This window comes from Symphalangus syndactylus, chromosome 14 (assembly GCF_028878055.3).
Source record: "Symphalangus syndactylus isolate Jambi chromosome 14, NHGRI_mSymSyn1-v2.1_pri, whole genome shotgun sequence".
Taxonomy (NCBI): Eukaryota; Metazoa; Chordata; class Mammalia; order Primates; family Hylobatidae; genus Symphalangus; species Symphalangus syndactylus.
This window is the reverse complement of record NC_072436.2, coordinates 8,584,018-8,605,545: the sequence shown is the minus strand read 5'-3', so window position 1 is coordinate 8,605,545 and position 21,528 is coordinate 8,584,018. Positions and strand designations below refer to the sequence as shown.

Genomic DNA, 21,528 nt, shown 5'->3' with positions numbered 1-21,528 from the left:
CCCCTTGTAAATGTCCCCAACAGACAAGGGGTCCCCAGCCCACATCGGTGCTTGCAGCCTGGCACACAGGCACACTGACCACCAAGCTGAATACCCGGCTGGGTGCATGCATCCTCCTTCCTACAGGACTTCTGCAGCTAGGCCCTCTAGCTAAAGCTACCCAGGCTTGAGGTCACAGGGAGCCCTAGATGGGCCTCCCTCCAGTGTACCCCACCCTCCCAGCCAAAGACCATCTTGGCTTACCATTTCTCACTTTCTACCTATAAGGGGTCCAAGGCCAGAGGACAAAACTTCCAAGGAACACACGGAGGCTGGAGGGTTTGGAGGAACCAGCTGAATTTCTCTAAGTGTTTCCTTACAATGGTGGTACCTGGCTCAGGGATGGGCAGGGGTAGCCAAACCCTCCCCGTGCTGCCCAGTTCGCTGAGGGTGGGAGTGGGAACGAAAGTTTAAGGCTGAGGCCGCTGCCATGCCCTGGATGCAACAACCAGGAAAATCATGTTAATCAAGGAAACAAAAATTCCTCTAGACTCTGCAATACTGCACTCTTAACAACAAAAATCAAATGAAAACAAGATGTGCCTGCCACACCTCTCGGGATAACGGATGCCCTGTCCACTGAGAGCGGCAGTTCTGCAGTCAGAGTTCTTTGATCAGCCCTGGACCCAGTTATCACATGGGGGAGGAAGGGAGGGTGCCCTCTCGCCTGGTCCCACGATCCTGGCGTGATGCAGGTTCCAGTGATGTCCCAGGCAGGGTGGCAAAGGGACACCCGGTAGGATGAGGCACTCAGTGAGGAGGAGGGAGGCAGAATCTCCTTTCTGATTGCGGGAGGACGGGAACACATTCACCTTCCCTAAGGTACGGGAAGAACATAGCTCTCTAGAAAAATCATTTGTCAAGAAAGGGGATGTGGGTGCTGATTTGTACGTTGATTCAGGGGAGTAATTGGGGAGAAGGAAAAAGGTGGGGTGGAATGCTGGCTCAGCCCTGCCAGTCACTGGGTGGCAGCAGGGCGCTCAGAGGTTGCTGAAGAGTTCATTTTTCTTGCTCCAGTCCATCTGCGGGGCCCGTTTGCTGCTGCGCTTCTGGTGGGCCCTCTCTTTGGCCATGGCCAGGGAGATGGTGAAGTCCAGGATGGGGTCAGAGGAGGAGGTAGATGAGGGCGCTGTGGAGTCCTGTTTTGGAGGGCTGTCTTGGGAATTCAGCTGTAAAGAGAAGTGGGGGCAGGAAGTTGGGAGTCAGTCCCTCATTAGGCTCCCTGGTCCTCAGCCTGGGTGAGGTGGCTCCCTTGGGGCCGTGCCCAGGGAAGCCAGGTCACAAGAACAGAATGCGGCTCAGCATGTGACCTCAAAGGCAGGCTGGTGTGCCAGGAATAAGTGGGGCCTGGGAATCGGCTTCCTGTAACCCAGTTGCCACCCCCTGCATGGCTGGCCTACCTCCTCGCTGGTGTCACTGGAGGCGGATCTCACCAGGGCTGGCCTGGGGCTCTCCAAGGCTACCTCTGCCAGGGCTTCACGACTGTTCTCCTGGCAGAGAGGAGAGGGTTGTGGGTTGTCAGAGGATGGGGTGAGGGGCTCCTGAGGAAGTAGGGGCCTCAGACTGAGAAGAGGTAGCACTGATACCCTGGCCACCCACCCCTGGTTCCCACCTCCTGAGCCTGCTAGGGCTCCTTTTTACATTCCTTCAAGGATCAGAGGGCAGGCTGGTTCTGCTGCTCACGCTGGAGGGATGGGACAGGTACAGACCATCATGGGATTAGCTGAACTGCTCCCTCTCCCTGGGCCACTCCAATGTGGCTTTTAGGTACTGACTTGCCTTTTGGGCCAGTGACCAGGGAGGGGCTTCTTGGAATGTGGGGACACTGGGGGCCTCTCTGCTTGGCACGGGGAACCCATGTGGTGCTCCCTGAATCTCCTGTGGTCCACCTGACTGTTTGCCAGGATTTGACCCCAGGAATCCTGAAACCCTAACCCTGAAGCAGCAAAGGAGGGCCTTGAAGGAGAAAGGTGGATGGAAAGTTCTAGATCCAAAGATGAGGTGAAAGAAGGTTGAGGCCTGGGTCCAAGGGCCCTCCCCCTTGCCAAGTACCCTGGCAGGAGCTCCTAGGGAAGGGGAACCTCTGAGCAGACCCTGCAGAGTTCCTGCTCTGTGGCCTGACTGAGTCGGCCTGTCCCAGAGCAAAGGCTTTGGCTGGGACGTCAGCTTGGCACCCAGCCCCTTCCTGGGTTCCTCCATGGCTTCAGCTGGCACCCAGCCCCACCATCTCTTCCCCAGCCTCACCCCCTTCCCTTCTGCCCAGGGAAGGGGGGAGGAGGGGCTTTGTTCTTCCAACCCAGACTGGAAGTAGCAGGGGCCTGGCTGCCCGAGGGCAGACACTGAAGCTCTGTTCTTGGGGGGAAGAATGGCCCCTTCTGTATGGTGGGGAGTTGGAGGCGGGGGGGGGCTTGTCACCCAGGATGGCGGGCTGCAGAGGGGCCCAGCCAGCCCGCTCCCTCCTGACAGCTTTGGCCCCAGGCAGAGGCCAAGACGGTTCTGGCATTTCTATAGCTTGAAGCTGAAGAAGGAGCTGGAACTGGGGACCCTGGAGTTTTGGCCTTAGTCAGATGGCTATCCTACCAACCACAGCACCTTCTGATGTGTCTCCCGCACCCCAAGGATTGAAATCCAGAGAGACAGGGGACCCGCCCTTACCTTCTGTATCTCCCCATTGGTGAAGGGCACAGGCAGGGGACCTAGGCGAAGGACAGAGCAGAGGTGAGTCCAGAACGGGGATGGAATAGAGCGTGGAGAGGAGGTGGGAGTTGGGTTTAGGCAGATTATTAGATCTTGTTCCCTGGGTCAACATCTCAAACTTTTTTGACTACCACTCACCATGAATACATTTGCCTTGTTATTTATTTAAAAAATTATTATTTTTTTTTTTTAGAGATGGGGCCTTGCCATGTCGTGCAGGCTGGTCTCAAACTCCTAGCCCCAAGCAATCCTTCCACCTTGGCCTCCCAAAGCGTTGGGATTACAGGTGTGAGCAAATGTCTGGCCTACGTTTGCCATTTTGATGACTCAGCACACACAAAGATTTTGTGTGACAAGTTTCACAAAGCAATACCCTTACTACAGTGTTCTTTGATGTTTTTAATTTCATTTCATTAAAAAAAAAAACAAAAAAATTTCTGGGCCAGGCATAGTGGCTCACACCAGTAATCCCAGCACTTTGGGAGGCCGAGGCAGCTGGATCACTTGAGGTCAGGAGTTCGAGACCAGCCTGGCCAACATGGTGAAACCCTGTCTCCACTAAAAAAGACAAAAAGAAAATTAGCTGGGCATGGTGGCACACGCCTGTAATCCTAGCTATTTGGGAGGCTGAGGCGGGAAAATTGTTTGAACCCAGAAGGTGGAGGTTGCAGTGAGCCGAGATCGCACCACTACACTCCAGCCTGGGCAACACAGCAAGACTCTGGCAAAAAAAAAAAAAAAAAAAAAAAAAAAAAACCAACCTGCTGGTCTCTATCTACTAAATCGATCTTATGAGGCACTGATGGGTCACAAGGTGTTTAAAAAATGTATTGTCCCAGATGGGGATGAAATTCCAGGATGGCTGCCTAATTCTTACCTGGGAACTCCTACATGGGAAGCTTGTTAAAGGACAGATTCTGGTTTAGTGGGCAGGCCTAGGAATCAACATTTTCCAAACGCTTCCCAGGTGATGATGATGACACCAAAATTGGAACCACACCCCAGACTACAGTTAGTACCCGCCTCAACTGAAAGAGAAAATAGTTCGGGCTAGGCGGCTCATGCCTGGGACCTCAGCACTTTGGGAGACTGTGGCAGGTGGATCACCTGAGGTTCAGGAGTTCAAGACCAGCCTGGCCAACATGGTGAAACCCTATTCCTACTAAAAATACAAAAATTAGCCGGGCTTGGTGGCGGGCGCCTGTAATCCCAGCTACTCGGGAGACTGAGGCAGGACAATCACTTGAACCTAGGAGGCAGATGTTGCAGTGAGCCGAGATCACACCATTGCACTCCAGCCTGGGGGACAGAGCAGGACTCCGTCTCAAAAAAAAAAAAAGAGAAAAAGAAAAAAAGAGAGAAAATAATCCCAACTCCTATTTGCCAATCAGGAAATGAGGGGGGACGAGAAGGCTCAAGGGGTATGTCCTGAGTATCCCCTCCCCCAGCCAGTGGGAAACCTGGAGGGGTCAGAGAGAGAGAAGACAGGTCTGGGGTCACCTTCACTGGGCTCACTCAGGGTAAGGGTCCCACATGGCTTCAGGGGTGGCTGTTCCATCTCCAGGGACTGGTCAGCATTGGGCTTCTTCTGAACTCTTAGCTTAAAATTCCTGGTTATCTTTTCCCTGTCCCCAGTCCAGGACACAGCCAGAGATACCTGACTCTCATCTTCTCCTCCCTTTTGACACCCACAGCCTTCCCTGGGCAAGGACAGGCTGCTGGGACACAGGGACACTCACTGTCCCCTCCCCATCAGCTCACAGTGGTCAGGGTGAAACCCTGGCAGCCGGAGAGGGGGGCATTCCTCCCTATGGAAAGGGTGAGGATGCCATCCTGGAGGGACTGTGGGGAGGGGACTGTCCCCAGGCCTCTCCCTCTTCAGGTCCTTTGGCCAGAGGCTGCAGCCCCTCTAGCCCGAGAGATAGGCAGAAGAGGGAGGAATGTCTGAGGGGGCCAATTACCTGCAGGGTGAAGGGGTGGGGGAAGCAGGGGGACAGTATCCCAGGAGCTGAGTGGAATCCACATTCCAGCTGTGTCTTTCTCGTATCAGATCCCTAGGAGGAAGGCTGGGGCTTCTCTAGGCCTTAGTCTCCCCCTCAGTGGAGAAAGGGATTATCTGAGTTACCTGGTTTCCCTGAACTTGGGAGATAAGGGTAAGGCGGTACCCCACCTCCCATGCCTAGAGCCAGCTAGGGACTTCCAGGGGCCATCCCCTCTTCTAGGAGCCTCAGGCCTTGGATTGCGCCAGAAGGGGACAGGGCCTCCCCAGTGGGCCCTTCCAGCTGGGGATGGGAGTCTGCAGCAAGACCTTTGTGTGGATCCCCTTTTACACATACAACCTTGAGTCTCCAGGAGGCCCCGCCCACTGCAAAGTCCCAAGAGGTTCCACCCTCAATATGGCCCAGTGAGCACCCCTGCCCGCTCCAGGGAGCCATCTTCCCAGGGAGAAAGTCCAGACCAAGGAGCAGAGCATGCTTAACCCCTCCCTGCCCCGGTGCAGCAGCCCTGCCCTGTTTGGCTCGGGCCTGGGCAGGGGGAGGCGCCAGGCTTGGCAGGGTGATGGTGGGGGATGGGGAGGGCAGGGGCCCAGGGGTTGAAGGGGGACCCACTACTCTCTAGAGCCAGCAAGGCTGGGTTTCCAAGACAACCTGAGAGGAGGGAGGGGGAGGCACCGGGCCCCTGTCACTGGACTCTGATCTGACCAAGCAAAGGCTGGAGGCCTCCCCGGAGTTAACCCTTTCCTCACATTGACACTGCCCTGAAAGCCTGCTGGTAGGGACAGGACTGGGGGCTTGGGCCTCCTTTGGGGCTGCAGCTTTCGCCAGGAACCAGAAGATCTGTCCATCTCTCTCACTGACCTCATGCCAGTTGACCCCGTCACAAGCCGTCCTCAGAAACCCACTTCCACTCTCTACGCTAGGCCCCCACTCCCCAAGCCCACACCTCTGGGCCTCCCATGAAGGAGAAGGAGGGAGCACCCACGCTGGGAAGCTGCCCACCCCTCGCCTGGGACCCAGCAGTCTTAGCCCTGGCTCACACCCCTGACTTGGGGGTCTCCAGCCCCAGGACGGCCAGCGGCCCCACCCAGCTTACCATTCAGGTGCTCCTGAGATGGGGTCACTCTGCATTTCTTGAAGAACTCGTCGGTTTCCCTGTCCACCACCAGCAGCTTGGTCTCGTCCCCACCAGCCCTGATGGCAGACACCACGTCCCCATGCTGCTTCCCCTCCATGCAGACCCCGTTCACCTGCAGGGCGGGGTCGGGGAGGCGTTACGGGCACAGGCCTTGGTTCTGGGGCAGGTAAGTGGAGGGGGGCTGGGGGCAGGGGTGGCCACCTTGGTTCTCAGCCAGTTTGCAGTTCACAACTTGGGGATACTGACCCCCGCCATTTCTGCAGAGTCCTGAACGAGGCTGGGGGGTCCACCCATTGACAGTCAGCTAGGGAGGCAGGATACATGGGAAGGGCCAACGAAAATATCTAGACGAGACTAAACAAACACAGCTGGGAGAGATGGGATGGGAGCGAGCTGGGAGGCTGGGGTGGGGCCCAGCCTGGGTAAGGACTTGCTGTCCGACTTCCCTTTCTGGGCCTTGGTTTTCTCACGTGTAAAATGAGAAGTCTTGGGAGAGCTGATCTCTAGTTCTAAGGTTCTAAGACTGTGATTCTGGGACCTGCCTGAGCATTTGGTTCACGTTTCCTCTCCCAGGAGCACAGCACCAGAGCACTGAGTGCGCGAGTCTAAAAGCCTAACTCGGGGCCGGGCGCGGTGCCTCACGCCTGGAATCCCAGCACTTTGGGAGGCCGGGGCAGGCGGATCACTTGAGGTCAGGAGTTTGAGACCAGCCTGACCAACATGGTAAAACCCTGTCTGTACTAAAAATGCAAACATTAGCCAGGCGTGGTGGCGGGCACCTGTAATCCCAGCTACTCAGGAGGCTGAGGCAGGAGAATCGCTTGAACCCAGGAGGCGGAGGTGGCAGTGAGCTGGGATTGTGCCACTGCACTCCCCCAGCCTGGGCAACAAAGCGAGACTCCATTTAAAAAAATAAAAATAATAATAATAACTAAATAAATAAAGGCCTGACTCACGAGAGGGGTTTTGTTACTGCCACCCCACTCTGTGTGCCTGGCAGCAGGGAAGCTCTGGAGAGGGCCCCAGACATCTCCCTGATCGATGGGTGAATCACAGGCTGCCCAGTGTATCTGCTTGGCAAGGAGGAGTCCAGGGGAGAGTGGAGGTAAGAAAGGAGTCCGTCTGTCAGCCCACCTGTCCTTCCATGTATCCATCCACCACCCTTCCTCCCACCCACCCATCCATCCAGCAGCTCCAGTTGGCTATGCCCATGGGCTAATCAAGCCCATGATGGTATGATGGCTGCTCCAGGTGCTGCTGATCTGCAGGGGGTGGGGGCAGTCAGATAGAAAGAGAGCAAGAAGCATCACCTCCACAATGCGATCCTGGGCCCGGAGCCCTGAAGCCTCAGCCGGGGAGTCTGGGTCCACTGACCGGATGAACTGACCTGGCTTGGACTTGTCGCTGTGCAGGTTGAAGCCGTAGCCACTGGGGCCCTTCTTCATGGTACAGAGCCGAGGCCGAAGCTCGCGCTGCAGGGACAGGGGAGGGTCCATGGCTATTCCCCAGTGCCCCAGGTTCTGCCTTCCCTGTCCTCTGCCTGTCCCCATCTCCCCAACCAAGGAAGGTTTGGGAGGATGCAAATTTGCTTAGATCCCTACACAGCAATTTGAGAGGGTTCTGGCCCAGACTCAAAAGACTTTCGTGGATACCCAGCACCACAGCAAACTGCTTAGATGACATGGGTAAAACACTGCTCTGTCCAAGCCTCAGTTTCCTCTTCTGGCAAATGAGGGATAGGACCAGGTTAGCTCTCACATGCCTGTCCCTTCTGACAGTCTAAGGTGAATCACACGCTGTGTTGATCGGGTCTCTATCCCTCCCCATTGGTGGCTCAGTCTGGCCCTCCTGGAGAGGGGGCAGAGTGTGGCACCCCTGTCAGCCTGGCTGGGAACCTGGGGCATATGACTGAGGACCCCCAGCCCCTTTGTACCCCGTTCTCTGTAGCAGGGGAGGAAGAGGCAGGTGTTTACTGAAAGCTGGTCAGTGTGTTTACAGTAAAGCCTTCCTCCATATACGCAAACTCTCTCTCACCCCCACCAAGCCAAATGGCCCGGCCAAAAGGGAGCCAGAAGGAGCAGATAACCAAAAACCTATTGTGCAGCACAGCAAGGGGACCTGGACAAGATGTAGCCATCTCAGGGGCCATCCTCAGGCGTTCCAGGACCTCCTCCCCCGACACCGCTGCCCGAGGGCAGAGGTGGCAACGGAAGCACAGAGACCCCAGAAAGAGGAGCCTGAATAGGGAGGGGACTGGGAAAAGCAGGGCTGGGCTAAAGGGAGCCCAGTGTGGCTGTGGCCTGGAGGGTGTGACCTACTAAAAGGGCACACGCAGATTTCGAGTGCTTGGACTCAGCTGAAAACAGTTTCCAACGTGCTTGGTCCAAAGTAAGCAGCTCAGCTTAGAAGCTGCAGGCCTGGACACACAGTATGATGGAGGGAATATGGGTGTGGGTGGCCGAAGCCTGTGCCCAAGGACTACGCCTGAGTCCCTGTCCCTCTTCCCCTCCTCCAGGCCTGGTGCAGGGCCACTGGCTGCTGTCCAGCCTGCTGGCCCTGTGTTATCACTCAGCACATCAGACAATGAGCAGTGGATAGTCAAGGCTCCGAGCCAGGTTCCAGCTCCCCTGTTTAGGAGCTGTGTGACCCTGGGGCAGGTCATTGATGGATCATTCTGACTGCCATCTGCCTCCCAGGGTTGCTGAGGCCCAGTGAGGTCATTGACTTAAATACTTTCTAACTGTAAAAAATCCCTGTGCACACCCAGACTTTCCCATTGTTGTGAATACTAATGAATAGTCATAGGAAGCTGGGAGTGAGATTCTGGTGGGGTGAGGGTGTGTGTGCCAGGCTGCTCTGAAACCCAAATCCCCAGCTGGGAGTGGAGAGGGCCGAGAGGGGTGGGAAGGCGCGCCCAGGAGGGCTTATGGGCCTCTGTCCCAACTTGCCAGCCCCAGGAGGCCGCCACCATCTGCAGGAGACTCAATCCCCAGCCTTTCGGTCTCTGGGGGTGGCTAGAGGATGACTTTGCATTCCTTTAAAGGCTTGGGCAGGTCTTTCTTGCCTGTGTTTCATACCCAAATCCAGGCTCGAGGGCCCCTCACCCCAACAACAAAGACGGTTAGGTGAGTGGTAAAAAATTGAGTGGCTCACAAAGGCTCAGGAACCCTGAATGAAGCTCCTCTTGCCTTGTTCTCCCTGGCCCATCCCCGGCCTCACTGCAGGGCCCACTCCCAGCTAGTTCGGCTGTCACCTGCCCCAGGCTCACCCCCGGCACTCCCACAGCCCTACGGGATCTTGTTCCGGGAGTAAGTGAGGCTCTTCTCCCCTAGAGCTAATCCCTCCACAAAGCTCCCAGCCAGGCCCTCCCCCGGGCTGCCTAGGTGAGCAGAAACAAGTCTGACCAGTTGCCGTCACCAGGACAGGCACAGCTTTCTGCTTCTGCCAGACACCCTGAGAAAGTGGGGAGAGTGAAATCTCAGGACAGGCAGGGGGCAACTCTAGTGACCTCCTCCAACCTCCCTCCACAGTCCCCGTGCTCCCAAAAACCTTCCCATAACAACCTGGCTGGGGCTTGTCAGCTGTTTTTGAGATGGGGAAACTGAGGCTCAGAGATGTGGAGCCCACTGCCTGACATCACACAGCCAGAACTCCAACCCTGGTCTCTGACTTGGAACCTGTCCTCCTTCCACCACACTGCAGGGTGCTCCTTAAGGATCCAGGTCCAGAATGGGGCAACCCATTGGGAGGTGAGGTGCCAATAGGAGTCAGGCAGTGGAGGGCAGACAGGGGCTCTCTCCAGGGCATCGGCTGCAGCCTCCGCTGGAGGTGGGCTGGGAGCTGAAGAAACCACAACCTACCACAGCCTTCCCTCCGAGTGCTCAGGGCCTCTCGCAGCTGGAGCTACGGCCTGAGCTGGGGGATGAAGCCTGGTGTGGGTGACGGGGCAGGGGAATGGCTGGACTGGGGGCAGGTGGCTCTGGGCGCTCCCCCGGCTGGCAGGACAGGGCTGTGCTAGCTGCCTTTGGGATGCCCATCCTCTGGCCCTGGTCTCTGTGCTGTGGGCTTCCCTTACTGATCTTCGCCCCAGTGCCCCTCGCCTAGTGACATATGGTGCCAAAGCCCCGGGGCCTGCTTTGAGCCTTGCTCCGCTCTGCCAGCAACAAGTTGTGCAGTTCAAGGGGAAACGGGGGACCCAGGCTGAGGGGCTCAGGTGCCCTCTGTTTCCTTCCCCTGCACTGGGACCTGCTCCACTGTTCTGTCTAGATGTGGCTCTGTGGCGGCTCCAGGACCTGAGGGGGTGGCTGGACAAGGAGATGGGAAGCCCAGGTAGACCCCACCAGCATTTAGACAGGTCCAGCGCACCTGCACAGCCTCCTTCCCAAGTCCCTAGAGACTCCCTCCCCCTACATGGGAAGGGGGGTTCCCACTCTCCACGGGAGACCAGCCTTGTCTCCTCACCCCTCCCTAGCAGGAGCCTCCCAGCTGTCTCCAGGAGGTGTCAGTGCCAGTTGCTGAGTCAGCCCATCAAGCCAGCCCATCCCAGCCTGGGTGGAGGCTGGGGCTGGCAGGGGAGTACCTTGGGGCAGCCCCCCGGGGATCTGTGGGGCCTGGCCTGTGGTCTCCAGGCCCAGCACTGAGAGGAGAAGATGGGGAGGTGTGGGGTACCTGGCTGAGCTCAGCCACCATTGCTCTTGGACCTTCACCGCCAAGCTGGGGCAGGGCTGGGTTCTGCCTCTGGGGAAAGGGGATAAATGGGAGTGACGTCCAGGCATGTTGGGCTTGGTGTGTGGCCCCCAGGAGCTTAGGAGGAGCCAGCTACAGAGGGGCCCAAAGCATGGTGGGAGGAGGAGACTCAAAAGGAACACAGCCCCAGTGAGCTCCAGAGGGCAAAGTGGGACCTCTAGTGACGACAGCCCGGAAGACCCAAGTTCAAGACAAAATCAGGATCTGCTCAGAGAGGAGACTGGCAGAGAGCCAGAATTGACAGGCGGGAACATGAGGCCACAGCAGCCAATGGACAGCGCAGCTGGGCCGGGGTGACCCAGGGCTGGACAGGCTGGAGAGTCACTTTCACACAATGCTGGCTGGCTTTCCAGAAAAGACCCTGCCGGGAGAGCTGCCCCCCCCACACCCTTCTCCTGGGGCCTCTTCCACCCTCAGGCTGCCTCCCTTCATCTGTCCTTTCCCCCAGGGAGCTTCACCCCGCCCCAAGTGGCCGCCCCATCACCTCCACCCACGCAGTCCAGGGAGCGGATGGCGGGCACGGAATTCAATAGGCGCCACCAGCAGTCACCTGGAAAGCTGAGGAAAGTCGATACCCTAATCCCAGTGACCGTCTCTGGGGAACAGGCCCAGGGCCGCTCCCTGCTACTCCTTCCTCCCTTCGGGGAAGGCTGTGGGAGCCTGGGGGCCAACGCCCCACTGGGTCCAGCCCCCGCCTGGCTGATGCCATGGTGATGGGCCCTACAGAAACAGCCCAGCCCGCTTCCTTCGAGCCAGCCAGCTCAGGACCCCAGAGGAAAGGGGCTGGAGGAGTAGGAAGACCACTTGGGTGTCCAGGGGGAACAACAGAGGTAACCCCACCTCTCAAGACTGCCCCTCCCCCAGCCCAGGGCTCTTGTTTATGCAAAGAAGACCAGTGCCCCATGCCCAATACAGGAAAATCAGCCCCAACAAGAGGATGGAAGGGGGCAGGACGGCGGGGGCAGGAAGGAACCCTGGCTGTTCTCAGGGGCTGGGGTGTGTGTGTCAGGAGTATGTTGGGTGTAAGAGCCATGTTTGCTCTGGGAGACAGCTCAGTTTGTTCCCCAGATTCTGGAGACAGGGCTGGGCCTGGGGCCGGCTCTTCAAGGAAGCCAGGATGGAGACAGCTGGCCCAGCCTGGAGTGCTGTGTGACAGGCAGCCTGGGGGTACTGGGAAGTGACCAGGAGCTCCAGGCACTCAGCCAGTGTCCATACCTCTAGGCAGAAGGTGTCTTCTCCTTACCCTAGGTGAGGTACAGGGGGCTTGGCTGTCACTGGCCCCCTGCCTAGTGGCCCTGATGTCACCTCATTTTACCCTACAGGACCCCCTTCCACCCTCCACATCCCTCCAGGTCTGTGCTCGGGGCAGGGGAATGTTGGATGTGTCCATTTAAAAAAAATGTCACTCACTGCTCCTAGCCCTTGATCTCCTCCTTCCTATTTCTCAGTGGGAAAAGCTTTCCCTGGACTCTGGTAGGGTGGGAACCAGGAGGGAGACATAAACTAAAGTGAGGGCTGCTGGTGTGACAGACAATCCCAGGACTCAGAGGTCTGAAACAGGTTCTCCTTCTGGCTAGTAACCTTTTCTCCCTGTGCCAGCCATGGAGACCCACGGGGGCAGGAGGGGGCAGAGTCTGGCTCAGGTCTCCGCAGGGCTGGGCAAGCCTGGGATGGAGCAGGCTGGTACCTGGGCTGCAGCCCGGCTGGACACCATCCAGGGCTGGCCGCCCCATGCCTTCCCTTCTGCATCCCTCCTCATCCCTCCTCCCAGAAGTCTCTGGATTTAACCCCCAGGGGTTGTCCCAAGGGGCTATTAAGAACCTTCAAGGAGTTTGTGAAATTGGGGCTCAACACTGAAGTAACAAATAGCAGCTGCTATTTACTGAACACCTACTATGTGTTAGGCACCGAGCTCTTTACATGTGTTTTCTTCGTAAGAGCCAATTATAGTCCTACAAGGAAGGTATTATTGCTAGCATTTCACAGAAAAGGAAATCCAGCTTCAAAAAGCTGGAGTCAATTGCTCAAGTACACATGGCTGACGGGCGAAGGCAGGATTTGAGCTCAGATCCACAGCAGCACTGTCCAGTAGATATATAATGCCAGCCATGTGTGGAATGTAAGATTTTCTAGTCATCACATTTGAAAAAGGAAAAATACGCTGGGTGCAGTGGCTCAAACCTGTAATCCCAGCACTTTGGGAGGCCAGGGCAGGTGGATCACCTGAGGTCTGGAATTCAAGACCAGCATGGCCAACACGGTGAAACCCTGTCTCAACTAAAAATATGAAAATTAGACATACATGGTGGTGCACACCTGTGGTCCCAGCTACTCCAGAGGCTGAGGCACGAGAACCGCTTGAATCCCGGAGGTGGAGATTGCAGTGAGCCGAGATCGCGCCACTGCACTCCAGCCTGGGTGACAGAGCAAGGCTCTGTCTCAAAAAAAAAAAAAAAAGAAAGAAAGAAAAGAAAAATAGGCCAAGTGTGGTGGCTCATGCCTGTAATCCCAGCATTTTGGGAGGACGAGGCAAGCGAATTACTTGAGGACAGGAGTTTGAGACTAGCCTGGTCAACATGGTGAAACCCTTTCTCTACTAAAAAAGAAAAATACAAAAATCAGCTGGGTATGGTGGTGCACAGCTACTCGGGAGGCTGAGGCAGGAGAATCGCTTGAACCTGGGAGGTGGAGGTTGCAGTGAGCTGAGATCACGCCACTATACTCCAGCCTGGGCAACAGAGCGAGACTCTTGCCTCCAAAAAAAAAAAAAAAACAGGAAAAATAATAGAATATTTTATTTAACATAATGTACCCAAAATATTATCATTTCAACGCGTAATCCATTTTTAACAATTGAGCTATTGTACATCCTTTTATTTGTATTATGGCTTCAAAATCTGGTGTGCATTTTGCACGCACAGCACATCTGCATGTGGACCAGCACATCTCGAGTGCCTGGGAGCCTCACGAAGCTGGTGGCTGCTGCCCAGACAGCACAGACCTGTGCTGCCTGAGACTGCCCCAAACACATTCCCCTAAATACCCCCGGCCATTGCTGTTCCCCTGACCTTAGCACAGGGAGAGGCTGCAGCCTGTCTCGGAGAATTCAGAGCTCTCAGCACCCAGCAGTGAGTGGGACTTGAACCTGGCCAGCATTCTCTGTGTGTTCCCACACCACCCCGAGGTGACCTGGACCTCAGGGAATCTGTAACTCTTGTCCTTTCCTAGGGCCTAGGGACCTAAACGTTGCCTAGGAGTCTGGGGACATGGTGAGTTGTCCTACCATGAGGGGAAGGCTTCGGTCAACAGTGAAGACCACCCTGGAGGGGGGCTCTCTGTGCAGGTTCTGGGGAGTGAGGGCAGGGGTAGATACTTGGTTACCAGATTCCAGATCGACCTATCACATCACGTGAGAAGGGATGGGGACAAGAGCCTGCCCCTTATGGGCTGAGGCACTGCAAGGATGCCCTGCTAGGGACAGGAGCACCTGGAAGCCCTGGACCGTTACAGGAAGCCAGTTCAAGCAGCCTGAATTTATACCACTGTGATGGTCCAGCTGTGGCTCAGAATATGATGGGCAGAAACACCTGGCAGAGTCAGGCATCAAGCACAGCCTACTCATGTGGCCAAATGGCTGTGCAGGCACTGGAGTCAGAGTGCTGGGTTCCAAGACACAGCCCTGTTCTGTGTGGGAGGAGCTGCTAGCTCAGAGTCCTGGGACCTGCCATGGCCACCTTAACTGATCAAGCCTCAGCCTCCATAGGCAGAGAATGGGGCCAATATCTGCCTCACTGGTGGTCATGTGGATTAAATGACACAGACGAGGTTAGTACTTAGCACACTGCTAGACACAAATAGTAGCTATCATGTATTGAACACTTACTGTCAACCTACAAAATGGAGAAAACAATAGCTAATTTGTCTGGGGGACAATGAAATGCATATCGGCTGGGCGTGGTGGCTCATGCCTAAAATCCCAGCACCTTGGGAGGCCGAGGCAGGTGGATTACCTGAGGTCAGGAGTTTGAAACCAGCCTGGCCAACGTGATGAAACCCCATCTCTACTAAAAATACAAAAAATAGCAGGGTGTGGTGGCAGGCGTTTGTAATCCCAGCTACACGGAAGGCTGAGGCAGGACAATTGCTTGAACCTGGGAGACGGAGGTTGCAGTGAGCCGAGATCACACCACTGCACTCCAGCCTGGGCGACAGAGCAAGACTGTGTCTCAGGAAAAAAAAAAAAAGAAAGAAAGAAATGCATGTCAACATCTTTATGTCATAGGTAGAGTGCCTAAAGGCACTTTACAAACCTGTTTCCTTCCAGGTAGGGCCACTCTATCTTAGAGCAACGAAAACAGAGGAACATTTGTTATTGGGGTCTAGAGCTCTGGTTTCTCCCTGTAAAGAGTTCTGTGGCACCAACAAGACCTCAGCCGAGCTTCTTCCTTCTTTTTTTTATTTTGGAGATGAGTCTCGCTCTGTCGCCCAGGCTGGAGTGCAGTGGCGCGATCTCGGCTCACTGAAACCTCCACCTCCCAGGTTCAAGCCATTCTCCTGCCTCAGTCTCCCGAGTAGCTGGGATTACAGGCACCTGCCACCACGCCTGGCTAATTTTTGTATTTTTAGTAGAGATGGGGTTTCACAATGTTGGCCAGGCTGGTCTTGAACTCCTGACCTCAACTCCTGACTTCAACTGATTCGCCCGCCTCGGCCTCCCAAAGTGCTGGGATTACAGGCGTAAGCCACCGTGCCCAGCCTGAGTTTCTCATTAATTCCCCACTCCACTTTCCCAGGGACCATTGAGATGGGACATCTGGGAAAGGGGAGAAGGACCCCATCTAGACATATGGAGTTCCTTGAGAAGGAAGCCCCGATTCACCCCCCTCCCCCTGTTTTTTTTTGGTAGAGACGAGGTCTCACTATGTTGCCCAGGCTGGTCTCAAACTCCTGGGCTCAAGTGATCCTCCCGCCTCAGCCTCCCGAAGTGATGGGATTACAGGCACAAGTCACTGCGCCCGGCCAGGAAGCCCCCCTCTATCTCCAAGAGAATCATCTCCAGAATTACTGAGTTAACAGGAGCTTGAAGGTAAGAACCAGGGGCTACACTGTTTTGCCAGCAAAGAAAGAGATCCCAACACACAAACAATCACATACCCTGTCTATTTCGAATGCAAACACCCAGCAGCTCAAGCTTTGTTCTGCCCTACCAGAGCTCCAACTTGGTTGGTGTAAAACGGCCTGCCCGCCCTGGTAAAGAGGTTGATGGCCCTCCAGCTAACTGTGTCCCACCACCCACCTTGCTCCCTAGGGTGCCTGCACTCTCTGACTCTGGGATCAGGGTCAGGGCTGGCAGGAAACACCCCAAGCTGGGCACTTTCATTTACAAACCTGTCATGCCACCAAATCTTCCCAATAACCCCGCAGGCAGTGCCTTTCACAGAGGTGGAGGCTGAGGGTTGCAGGGAAAAATGAACTCCCAGGATCCCAGAACCAGCACACGGCAGAGCTGGGATTCAAACACTGATCTGGCTGACCCCAAAGCCTGGACTTTTGGCTTTCTAGTTTTCAAATGGAAGCTGCTAGCAGGCAAGAAAGAAGAGTGGGTAGGTTCTATCTGGAATTCCAATCCCTGGGCAGGGCGGGATGAGCTGAACGAGGACAAAGGTCCCTGACTGTTGTTATATATTCATGCATTAATTCAAAAACTGTTTTTGAGAGCCTCCCTACTGTGTGCCAAGGACAGCGCTGGGGATAGAAACACAAATAGGCCACAGTTGATGCCCTTGGGCTTACCATGTAGTGGAGAAAAAGGTCACAAACAGATGATTAAAATATTGTGTTTTTAGAGCAATAAAAGATATAAGGACAAAGAGGAGGCGGAGGCTGAGGCAGGCAGATCACCTCAGCCCAGGAGTTCAAGACCAGCCTGGGCAACACGGTGAAACTCCATCTCTACAAAGAATTTAAAAATTAGCTGGGAATAGTGCTGCATGCCTGTAGTCCCAGCTACTAGGGAGAATGAGGTGGGAGGATCGCTTGAGCCCTGGAGGTCGAGGCTGCAGCGAGGCGAGGTTGCAACACCACTCCAGCCTGGGTGGAATCTGTCTCAAAAAAAAAAAAAAAAAAAGTGAAGGAAAGGAAATGCTAACTCTGTCTACTGGATTAAGGACAGGCTCCCTGGGAGGGGACAGAAGTGTCAGGGTGTGAAGGCTTAGAGACTAGAGGGGAATTCGGACCCTGGGTGTGGTTTTGGGGGTAGGGAGGCAGTGGTGAGAACAGGCTGCCAGATGGAGAAGGGCCATGGAACAGCATATAACTCTTAAAAAAAAAAAAAAAAGAAAAAATTTAATAGAGACAGGGTCTTGTCATGTTGCCCAGGCTGGTCTCAAACTCCTGGGCTCAGGCGATCCTCCCACTTTGGCTTCCCAAAGTGCTGGGATTACAGGTGTGAGTCACCACAGCTGGCCACAACATATCATTCTTAACCCACAGTGACCATCGATCGGGCACTGACTATGTGCCAGGCTTGGCCACAGTGGCACTTGCCCAACTAGGCAGGCTGACCCAGCGCTAGCTGCCCCATGATAGGTGTGCAACGATCACTATGAAATACATATTCCTTCCAATACCAACTGCAAAGGCTGGCTGAGCCCGGACTCCGTGCCAGGCACTGAGCTACCTGCTTTACACACAGTCTCATGCAATTCCGAGGTAGCTGCCATCACCCCCAACTTACACAAGAGGAAATGGAGGCTTACAGAGGTGAGGTAACTTGGCTTCGCACAGCCCGGCTAGTAAAGCTGAGCTGGCTCAGCCCGGCCGGCACTCTGAACCCAGACTCAAGGGTTTAGGCCTCATCCTGTGACTGGCGGTGAATGGGGGGAGGAGGGCTTTAAGCAGGGGAACAGCAGGGCGGGTCTTGCTGCTCCTCTCTCCCCATGGGGCAGGCGGGGAAGGCCATCCACAAAGCAAAGCCGGTGGGCAGAGCTGGAAAGCCACTTCCACCTCCTTAGGCCTAGACTCCCCAGAGGGGATGGCCAGTGTTACAGGCACCCCTCAGCCTCTGCCCTGAGTGCTTCTGGACACAGCTGGTCTTTCCGGCCAGAGGCCACCCAGCCAACCACTCTCTGTGCCACACTTTTCCACTGAGATCGTCACTTAGTAAGTGGAGGGCTAATGAAGATAAGGGAACAGCCCCGCCTTGCACACAAATTCAGACTAAAACCAATTGGCAAACCTCCATTTGATGCTTTATGTAGGAAAGGGGTGTGTTTTAGAAAAACAAACTCTTAAAATGTCAACATTTTTTGCAATAACCGCATGGGCGTCTGTATGCTCAGCACACAGGATTGAGAGGAGAGGATTTTCTGCTAGAGGGACTCAATGATGTTGACTAGGAGTCAGTTTAAAGGAGCTGGGATTCAAACGCCAGGCATGAAGGAGTGCAGTTCAGCTTTTAGTAAGGGGCTCAAGTGCTTCACGTCATTTCTACAATTCTAGAGAAGGCAGGCGTCCCATCGCCCAATGCCTCCATCTCACAGATGGGAGAACCAGAGCTCAGAAGTCCTGGGACTTGGCTGGTGATGGTGTCCCCAGGATTTGCTGGTGGCTCTCCTCTCAACTCCTGGCCTAACAAAGTACACACAAACGTAGGTGTCCCTCCAAAACATGCAGGAATCTGATTCTTGCTCACCCAGGAACCTCAGAGCCGCTGCCTTTGCGCACGTGTGCTATGCCAGGCCTCCACGTTCGACTCCCAGGCCCTCTGGCACCCAACAGCATAACCAAAAGGGCAAAGGGAGGAGCTGAACGAGACTGCAACTTGTAGGGGGTGGGGGTGGGTGGGTATTTGTGTGGGTGCCAAAGTCCAAAAAAAAAAAAAGAATGTCAAATCGATCGATGGACTCAGCACAAAGTTCACACTGGATTTCTGCCTGGGACTGGAGATCATCGGCCCCAACTCCCTGGCGTCAACCCCCTTGCTGCAGGTGCTCAGATCCCTTCCCCCTCCCCTTGCCAATGCCAGCTTGGCAGGGGCAGGAAGTGGGAGGCTGGTGGCCCTGGCATTCCCTGCACCCAGCTCTGGCTGGACAGGGCTTCTGGTGACCTTACTTCCACCAAACCAGTTGATCCTCTAGGGCTTTGCCGTCTACCTTAATGCCGAACTGTGCCCTTTCTCTGTCCAGGAGGATCCTCCTGGCCCCACGGACACTCCCATCAGACACTGCCACCAGCGAGAGCTGGTGCAAGCTGAAGGGGCCCTAGGAAGCTCACGCCCTGCCCTACACAATGCACCACTCCACTCTCTGGGGACAGGAGGCTCAGCACAACGCCTGTTTTGCCAGCTGCCCCTCTTGCAGCTGATCCAAACTGGGGTCCCATGGGCAAACACCAAACATGGGCAAAAAGCAACCGGCCTGCTGGCTGTGTGGGCACCAGAGTGACCGTGGCAAAGCCAGGGCGAGACCACCGGCTCACCGTGAGCTGCGCTGGCGCACACAGGGCCGTGAGCCCCAGGAGCTCTCTGCCCTCCCCATAGCCATCTTTTTCTTCTTCCAAGGTCTTTCCCCTCCCCTCCCAGATACAGTTCTAGGCGCTTACTCTTCACATTCCTGAGAATCGTAAATCCTCTGAGGTGGCAGAACCACCACTCTGAGATGCCTTGGCTCCTCCTCCCCGCCAGGCAACCCCCGCACCGCCCTGCGATGGTGGGGCTTCCTCTCTCTTAGAAGTCACACAGGACTCCGGGAGGATGAAGTCCAGCAGGACTGAAGTTCAGGGCACACACCGGCGGGCTCCGCACAGGGGGAGTAATGCTATTCCTCTAGCTTTTGAAGTGGGAGTGGCGGGCGAAGCTGGCACCTCTGGGGCGGAGAGCCCTTCCTCCCCGGCCCATCTGCGGACTGGGGTGAACGAGGAGAGGGCACCAGGGGAGGAGCAGGATTGGGGAATTCCGAGGAACGGGAGCAGATACCCACAGATCCGAGGGAAGGGGGCTGGGTTCCCCTGCGCCGCCCCCCCCCCCCCAAAGGCTTGGGAACAAGAGGTGCAGGCGGCAAAGGCGCTCAGGCTCCCAGCACAGCCTGGGAAGGAGAGGAGGTCGCGGGACGCAGCCCCGGGCCTGCCTAGGATGTGCCAGGGCGCCTGGTTGGCGGGCGGAAGCGGTCACCCCCCTCGCAGCTCGAGTTTCAGAAAAACGACGGCGGGCGCGGGGCTGGACGGCCGGGGCACCTGGGTCTCTCCGGATCCCCCTCCCACTCCACTCCAGCCTGCGCGGCCCGGGCCCTGCTTACCTGCTCCGGGTGGCTCTTGTCGGCCTCGCGAGGCTCATTTTCGTTGCCAGCCCCCTGCGCCTCGACGGCGGCCGGCGGCTCGGCCTGTCCCGGCGCTTCCTGGGCGCGCAGCAGCTCCTCTCGGACCTGGACGCCGAGCTTCTGCAGCTGCTCGTCCGCCTCGGGGTCGACCACCAGCAGGCGCACGGCGTTGAGGGCGGCGCGGATGCGGCTCACCACCTGCTGGTGGGTCTCCTTCTCCACGTTTTCGCCGTTCACCTCCACCAGCCGGTCCCCCGCCAGCAGCCCCGCCTTCTCGGCCGGCGAGCCGGGCTCCACCAGCCGGATGTACTGGCCCAACTTGCCCTTCTCCCCGTGCAGGTGGAAGCCGTAGCCGTTGGGACCCTTCTCCAGGCAGCAGAGCCGGGGCAGGGGCGCCCCGACCGCCGCGTCCGCGCTCATCTCGCCCTGCGACGGGGTCAGCGGCGCGACTTGGGGTTCCGTTGGGGACGGCCCAGCCCTTCTTCCCGTCCAGCGAACCGGGGGGCGCAGGAGAGAAGCCCTGAACCGCCGGACGGGCCAAGCAAGCAGGTGTCCCAGGAACCGCCGGCCGCCGCGAGCCGCGAGGAGCCGAGAGAGGAGCACGGACCAATCCCCGCCCCGCGCGGCGTCTGAGCGTCCCAGAGTCCGCCCCGGCTCCTTACTCCGGGGGCGGGGCCGCGCCGAGGGTGGGGACCTCCGCGGGCCAATAGGGGGCTGCAGGCCTGGGCGCTCCGGCCGGGTGAACGGCGTCGGCCAATGGGAACGCGCAGGGCGGGGCCTGAGCTCGGCGCGGCGCCCAGCTGCGGGCGAAGACGAGCGCTCAGGAAGTGGAAGTGTTTGTTACCGAGCGGCCGGCGCTGGGGTGGCAGGGGCGGGGCTCACCGAGTTCCCGGTTCTGGGCGGGTGGGCCCGCCGGCTCCGGCCTGGTTTCCCCTACCTGTGGCGGGGAGTGAGGAGAGCCGGCCCTCGGGTAAAGGACCCTTTTTTTTTTTTTTTTTTGAGACGGAGTCTCGCTCTGTCGCCCAGACTGGAGTGCAGTGGCGCGATCTCGGATCACTGCAACCTCCGCCTCCCGGGTTCAAGCGATTCCCCTGCCTCAGCCTCCCGAGTAGCTGGGATTACAGGCGCGCACCACCACGCCCGGCTAATTTTTGTATTTTTAGTAGAGACGAAATTTCGCCATGTTGGCCAGGCTGGTCTCGAACTCCTGACCTCAGGTGATCCGCCCTGGGATTACAGACGTGAGCCACCGCACCTGGCCAACGTTTTAACAGCCTTTAGCCAAAGCCTGAGTGCATTTCCAATTGAGAGGGAGCGGCTGTTGCCGGGGCAACTGCTCCAGCTCGGGGCAGCGAGGGCCGGGCGGTCTCGAAAATTAAGACGGAGGGCCTCCTCGGACCCTACAGAGTTGTTTGAATAACATTTTTCCGTTTGTGGGAACCCTAACGCTAATCCTCTTTGTGCTGTCCCAGGACTCGCATAGAGGAGTGCAGGTTCTGATCCCTGCTGGGAAGGTGAGGGCTCCGCGGAGAGCCTGGGACCTCGAGGGGCAACCCACTGAAGACGGGGCAACCCACTGAAGACAGGCCACCCAGGG

At 56.7% G+C, this 21,528-nt stretch overlaps 1 protein-coding gene across 1 annotated transcript; it reads right to left on the bottom strand.

Annotated features, from left to right (window-relative positions):
- Positions 1-319: 319 nt before the first annotated feature.
- On the bottom strand, positions 320-20,608 carry NHERF1 (NHERF family PDZ scaffold protein 1). The gene is made up of 6 exons (XM_055241748.2): positions 19,911-20,608; positions 7,182-7,343; positions 5,830-5,983; positions 2,695-2,735; positions 1,440-1,529; positions 320-1,208 (listed from the first exon to the last, which is right to left on the bottom strand). The coding sequence occupies exons 1-6, from the start codon at positions 20,349-20,351 to the stop codon at positions 1,020-1,022; spliced, it is 1,077 nt and encodes a 358-aa protein (XP_055097723.1). The 5' UTR covers positions 20,352-20,608; the 3' UTR covers positions 320-1,019.
- Between the last annotated feature and the right edge of the window lie 920 nt (positions 20,609-21,528).

What these genes read in the sequence shown, in the direction of transcription:
- NHERF1 (XM_055241748.2), bottom strand. Translation starts at nt 20,351, where the DNA reads ATGAGCGCGGACGCGGCGGTCGGGGCGCCCCTGCCCCGGCTCTGCTGC. An exon ending in ACAAGAGCCACCCGGAGCAG is followed by an intron (nt 7,344 to 19,910) that starts GTAAGCAGGGCC and finishes CTGTCCCTGCAG; the next exon opens with CGCGAGCTTCGGCCTCGGCT. An exon ending in CCAATGGGGAGATACAGAAG is followed by an intron (nt 1,530 to 2,694) that starts GTAAGGGCGGGT and finishes CCTCTCTGCCAG; the next exon opens with GAGAACAGTCGTGAAGCCCT.